This window comes from Haliotis cracherodii, unplaced genomic scaffold (genome assembly GCF_022045235.1).
Source record: "Haliotis cracherodii isolate W230 unplaced genomic scaffold, xgHalCrac1.p SCAF_13, whole genome shotgun sequence".
Classification (NCBI taxonomy): Eukaryota; Metazoa; Mollusca; class Gastropoda; order Lepetellida; family Haliotidae; genus Haliotis; species Haliotis cracherodii.
The window spans coordinates 34,793,570-34,800,219 of NW_027266268.1; the positions used below are offsets into that span (position 1 = coordinate 34,793,570).

The window sequence follows — 6,650 nt, forward strand, 5'->3', positions numbered from 1 at the left end:
GTGCACACTTTTTTTCCCAAAAAACACAGCTATGTAGAAGGGGGTGCGCATTATACACGAATAATGAGTTTTGATGTTTTTTCCCCCCATGGAAAGACATTACCGTGAGCACGTAACACCATGTCAACAAATCCATACTGAAGTATGCAAATTATTCATGTCATTACACTGTCTGGCTATAAAAAGTGTTCTTTGTATATCTTGACTTATGTTTGTAACTTATTTCATTAATTTTATTCAAAATTCCTTTTAATATTGTTTTAATTAATTACGGCGAAATCGTGTGTGAAGTGATCGAATGATCGCACAACACACCGTTATTATTTTTTCTGCGCATAATATTCAAATTTCTTTTTTCCAAAATATTGAATCCGCTAGAGGGGGGTGCGCATAATACATGGGTGCGTACTTTACTCAAGAAAATATGGTAATAGGAAAGTGCACATAATCTTGTAGTACCCACATTAAGTATGATACATCACACATAATTTAGGGACGAGTGATGTAGTATGGTAAACAAACCTTAGAGGTACTGAGTGTCAAATGATCAATTTTGTGCGGAGACAAGTGAGTGAGTGAGTATGGTTTTATGCCGCTTTTAGCAATATTCAAGTATTATCACGACGGGGGACACCAGAAATGGGCTTCACACATTGTACCCATGTCGGGAATCGAACCTGGGTGTTCGGCGTGACAAGCGAACGCTTTAACCACTGGGCGGAGACAAGTAAGGGTTAGTCAGACACAAATATGACTTTTTTTACACTTGGTGCATATTTCAACAAAAGGTGAAACTGTTTAATATAGCCAAATTGAGCTTTGTGAAGGCCAATTTTAACCCGGATCTTCATTGGGGTAACTGGCATATATATGTAAATGTACAGTTTGAATAAACATACATCCAGAGTTTCATAGTGTGTCCAACTGGAAGTCATAATCTCGTCGTAGTCAGGTCGTTTACTCTCGTAAGATACCTCTCTGCGTGAAGATCTGAAGACACCCACCTCATGTGAACCATAGTGACCATGATCTCCCACTCTAAGTGAAGAAAGCATGGGTTCTTGTTCCAAATCAGTTGTCAATGCCAGCTTTCCAAAACGATTTGATTAGATCTTCTATGATCACCATTTCGATTTAGAAAATTTGAATTTCACAAAAGAAAACCCACACACAACACAAATTATCAGGAAAAGTTAAAAAAATTACTCTTTCAGCAGAACTCCTGTTTGGGTGTAGATACTAAGGCGGCTAAAATGGGCAGGGATTCTAAAATTTACACAAAAACGTAATGGTCAGAACTCCAGATAAGTTTTTGTGGAATTGAAATTTTACTCTAGGGTTTCGATTTTAATTGAGTAATTACATTTTTCATTGGGAGACCAACATTGTTTCACTCATCTATTCACTCTTTTGAGTTTTTCCCACAATTTGTAAACATTTTAAGATTTAAAAAAAATGAAATAATGTTTTAGATGTATATAACTGTTCTAAATATATGGGCTGGACTCGGAAAGTAAATAAGCTCGTAATTGTGTTTTCGGAAATTAGCTCCTTTGTACGCATGCTGAAAATGCTTCATTGGGTATTTACGCGTGTTGATTTTATACATTTGACTTTTTCATTTAATACATGCGTTTTTGTACACAGGTTAATTGAAAGTAATTGGATTTTTAACATTTATGGGGGTATTTTACCCAAATACGCTGCTTATCTGTACCTCGGATGGTGCTGCGAACATCGTGTAAAATCGGAAAAGGATGCTTAAGTTTGTTTTCGCGATACAGAAGTCAGATGGTATGCATGCTTTGGGATGATAAGCATCCCGAGAATTTAGAAGCCTTTAAAGTTGCGACTTTCAATGGATGTGTCCTCAGATCTTTGCGGGTCTTATCAGAGTAAAAGGTCTGATCTAGTGAGATTGGTTTTGTCACAGCAAGTTCACATCAATCCCAGCAAATATAATACTTACAAGCCAAAATGACTGTTGCAGTTTCTGAGACAGATGAAACATTTCTTGAGCTTGAGATGACACAATCGTAACGACCAATATCAGAGGATGAAAACTGTGGAATCAGCAGAGAATTATTTCCAAATACTGCAGATTTTGTCTGTATCTGGCTGTCATTGAACCTCCATTCATAGACCAGAGTTGTCCCCACTGAGTCCTGGGCCCGACAGTCAAGGCGGACATCACGTCCCGCTATCACAGCCTTGCTCTGAGGACGGCTCAACCATTCTTGAAAAAAGGAAAATAAACATTGGTTCAAAATTAATATTCAAATCCGAGGACGTTTTCCACTTTTATCGACAGATGTGACAAATAAAAGCAACAGAAAGTTTTATTTGTAGTTCTATCTAAGTTAATTGGTTAGCCAAAAATCTGTAAACCAGAAAATATACTCACTGCCAAAAGTAATGCGAACCATAGAGTGAGTGAGTGAGTTTGGTTTAACACCGCTTTTAACATTATTCCAGTTATATCACGGCGTGTCAGCTTAATGTGGGATGAAAGCCCGAAGTGATGCAGGTCTCAGACATTTACCACTTAGGTGAAACCCACGAGCACGGGTATGGGGCTGACAAACCTAGAAACATAATTGGGAGAATCGGGATTCGAATCCACAATCATGGATTTCTGGCATGCCCAAGGGACGCAACTCTGCACAGCGAATCTGAGCATCTGTTCCAACAACATAACAACATCTAATATCTCCTTAATATGAGTAAGTCTTCATATATTAACCAACATGTATGGTATTCGCGTTTCTTTTGGCGGTGAGTATATAACACATACATCAACTCTTGACGGTCTTGTTTGTTGTTGTTGTTTAATGCCACACTCAGCAAAATTCCAGCTACATGACAGCAGACCCGTGAAGATCCGGGGTAGAATAGGTCTTCAGCAACCCATGCTTGCCGTAAAAGGCGACTGTGCTTGTCGTAAAAGGCAAAGTCTAACAGGATTGGGTGGTCAGACTTGCCGACTTCGTTGATGCATGTCATTGATCCCAATTACGTGGATCGATGCTCATGATATTAATCACTGGATTGTCTGGTCCAGACTCGATTATTTACAGACCACCGTCATATAGCTGGAATATTGCTGAGTGCAGCGTTAAACAACAAACAAACCAACCAACATGACAGCAGTATGTAAACAATCGAACCAGACAATCAAGTGATTGATATTGTGTGCAACGATGCACCCAGTCCGGGTGAAATGACACGCAATCAACCAAGACACCAAGTCTGACTATCCAATCCATTTGGTCGCTTCTAAAAACCAGCATAGCTTGCTGGCTACCTGTTCTAACCCGGAATCCCAACAAGGGACTCTTGATGGTAACTGACCTATCTGAGAGGAAACGGCTGGCAGCAGCAGCAGACACAATAATGTTGACCGTAGATTCATCCTCGCTTTACAACCAGGCAGTCTGTAACCAACAACAAAGTACAATCATGGAGGTAATTATCAAGTATTCAGAATCAAGTGCCCTTGGCAGACAAATTGGGATAATTTGGGATAACTTGTTATTTTGTTCAAAATTGGGATTGTTTTAATAGTCATCATTATCTAATAAGATATTCTTAGAGTTTGGGACTCAGCTTCAATGCAATCTTGTAAAATTATGTATTAAATCCTCTTCATTTAAATTGGTCCTGTCATCAGTGAAATGTAAGTCACCTCATCCAGGCCATTTTAGTTATGACTTTAATAACGAGTGAGTGAGTTATGTTTTACGCCGCTTTTAACGGTATTCCAGTTATATCACGGCGAGTCAACTTAATGTGGGAGGAAAGCCCGAAGTGATGCAGGTCTCAGACATTTACCACTTTGGTGAAACCCACGAGCACGGGTATGGTGCTGTCAAACCTAGAAACATAATCAGGGCAAACCAGGATTTGAACCCACAATCATAGGTTTTTGCACAGTGAATTGCGGCGCCTTAGACAACTGGGCCACTCGTGCCCCCTTATTACTTGAATAACATGAAGTAGGATGTTTCTTAATTCCCATTTGGGAATCATGAATTGACAACTGGTGCAGACTTTGGGTCCTAATATTAGCCAGTCGCCAGGTCTGTACATGCCAGACAAATCCCGGTAATGTCCAGCAAGGTATTTAGTGTAAGAAATTAAGACACAAGCGTCATTTACCATGCATGCTAAGACAAAATAAAATAAAAAAGTAACTCTCATTTTGTTTCATTTACTTCAACATTTACTAATAATCATCCAAAATGTCATGAGAAGCTTGCTCATGAAATGGAGGAATGACCTATCATAAGTTGAGAACATTATGAAAATGTCCCAGAGCCACTTGTCCCTAGCAAAATCACTAGACGATGATAGAATGTCAACAATCTGTGCCAGTGTTACAAGCTAAATGTCAATCAATGAATTGCGGAACTTACAATTGACTATTAATCAGGCTTCATTTGGCCATCTGCCATGGAGCCGATACTTCTCCTCTCCTTAATGATTCATAAGAACATCTGCCCAGGAAATTAATTACACAAGTCCGAGTTCCATCATGCATCAATAATTCAGCATCACTAGGTGTGTTATGCCAACAAGGGGAGATGAGTGAACAATCAAAGCACAGTAGGATCTTCACAATTCTAACACAATATGCATAATTCTGATACTATTTCCTCGTAATTCACATATTTCCTATTAAGTAGGAAATAGACACTTGAGAATTACAGGAAAATAGTAGTCATTTGACAAAAGCATTCCACATAATGTTAAATGTATCTGTTAGGCAAATATAAGATTCCTATTCGTAACAGTGTGTCTATGTTATCATTACTCTGCTACTGCTGAGAAAAAATAGTCTTCAACAAATTATTTCTTTTTTTCTTCTAAAGGACAATTTCTGGAAATCTCATAATGATCTTCACTTTCTTCATGATACATGATTGGATATTTAATTGCATGATTGAATAATAGACATATGGGAACACAATCAATTAAAATGTAAAAATATATTTTCTAACTGAAATAATTATTTTATAATTAATGGAAAGGATTTCTTACAGCAGAAACAAAATGTATTTTTAGTGAAAATAAGCCAAACTAATATTTAATCACGACTTTATAATTTAAAATAGCACCTTAACATATTCATGGCCTTTACTTATATACAAATGCACAATGAAAAATGAAAATACTGTCATGAAACGTCATTCACCTTTTAAATGCCATGCAAGCTTCAATCATGAGTCGTCAAATTACCAGACATGTAATTAAACTCTAATTATATTACCAACAGATAACATGCTATGTTTCCTTTAATCTAAAGATGCCGGTTGAAGCAGTTTGCTCGTTCCTAATTCAAATAAAATCATTTACACATGGTACACACATTTGAGTGCACGATGAAACAGACCCTCCCCCTAAATCAACCAATCCAATCAATATAAGGAAGACATGCACAGGTGAATCTACGAATGACAGATACCTACCAGTATGCACATGCATGATAGTCACATCAACATGTTCAAACTGTCGTCTTGTTTACAATGTCCATCAACCAGAATATGTCGTTTCTATGACGACAGTTATTCTGTAGATGATCTATATAGTCCGGTTTCGGTACCATGTGTGATGTATTTTGGTACCGCCTTCCTTGTGTATCACGTGATATAGTCACAATACGCAAAATTTGTGACGTTTTGTGTCAGTTTTCGTTCATACTCCTTCCCTAACGAATGCATCAACGGTTTAGTAATGTATTGTTATTCTAATATAATTAATTACAGGCGAGCTGCAGGAATAATTCGTGGCCAACACAAACAATGGTAACCTCATCCAAGTCCTCGAGTATGATATCGTCTCTTAGACACAACGAGAAATCATACACAAAGTTTCGTAAATATTATTTTATTCATATGGTTCAAGGTTGTCGAGTTGAAAGGTGGCGTTATTACGCACGTGTGTTTAGCGTACATATTTTACGAATTATGTTTATATTCCAATATTGAATCCTGAATTGTTTCACTAGTTTCGTAAAATCAGTAGATCTAGTAAGATTCACAAACAATTGTAACACAGTCATTATAGCTGGAATATTGCGGAGTGCGACGTAACCCTCTGGATGCCGAGGTTTCTTTCTGACGCACATTTTCCTAGGATCGGAAAAGTGAAGGTTGCGCGAGAATTGCACTCACGCGGCACTGGATCTACCTCTGGCTATAAAATTACGCAGAGGTGGAGAATATTAAATTTCCTATTTTATGGTGTAAATTTAACTGTAAATATCAAACCGGTTTTAAAAAAAGACACTCCTAAGTGTTGTCCGAGAATTTTTTCTGCGTTGAAAAACAGTAAATTTCTCCGCTTTTTATCGTACACCGATAAAAGTACTGTGCGACAATTTTTTTTTATTAAGAAGCTTTACGGAAACTGTGAGCGAACAAAATACTGCCTAATATCTGAACGACATAACTACATATCAAATGAAGTTATATGCGTATGTATAACGACATACATTCAATTCCAAAAATAGCATGCCGTAAATGACGAAAACTGCTTTTTCTCTATGACGTCAAAAAGTGACAGAGATGTTACACACGTACAAAGAAAAGGGGGCATAACTCCGCTATGCTTAGCTCTAGTTTGTTGTAACTCGGGTCACTTGGTGAGAA

The 6,650-nt window shown here is 37.7% G+C and overlaps 1 protein-coding gene across 1 annotated transcript in view; it reads right to left on the reverse strand.

Annotated features, from left to right (window-relative positions):
* Positions 1 to 5,615, reverse strand: part of LOC139459884 (contactin-5-like) — a 54,934-nt gene extending 49,319 nt beyond the window's left edge. The window contains exons 1-3 of the mRNA XM_071241598.1: positions 5,469 to 5,615; positions 3,352 to 3,434; positions 1,970 to 2,236 (exon numbers count right to left, since the gene is read on the reverse strand). Of these exons, the coding sequence (XP_071097699.1) occupies positions 1,970 to 2,236; positions 3,352 to 3,412 (328 nt within the window). The 5' untranslated portion in view covers positions 3,413 to 3,434; positions 5,469 to 5,615. The remainder of the gene's footprint in view (positions 1 to 1,969; positions 2,237 to 3,351; positions 3,435 to 5,468) is intronic.
* Between the last annotated feature and the right edge of the window lie 1,035 nt (positions 5,616 to 6,650).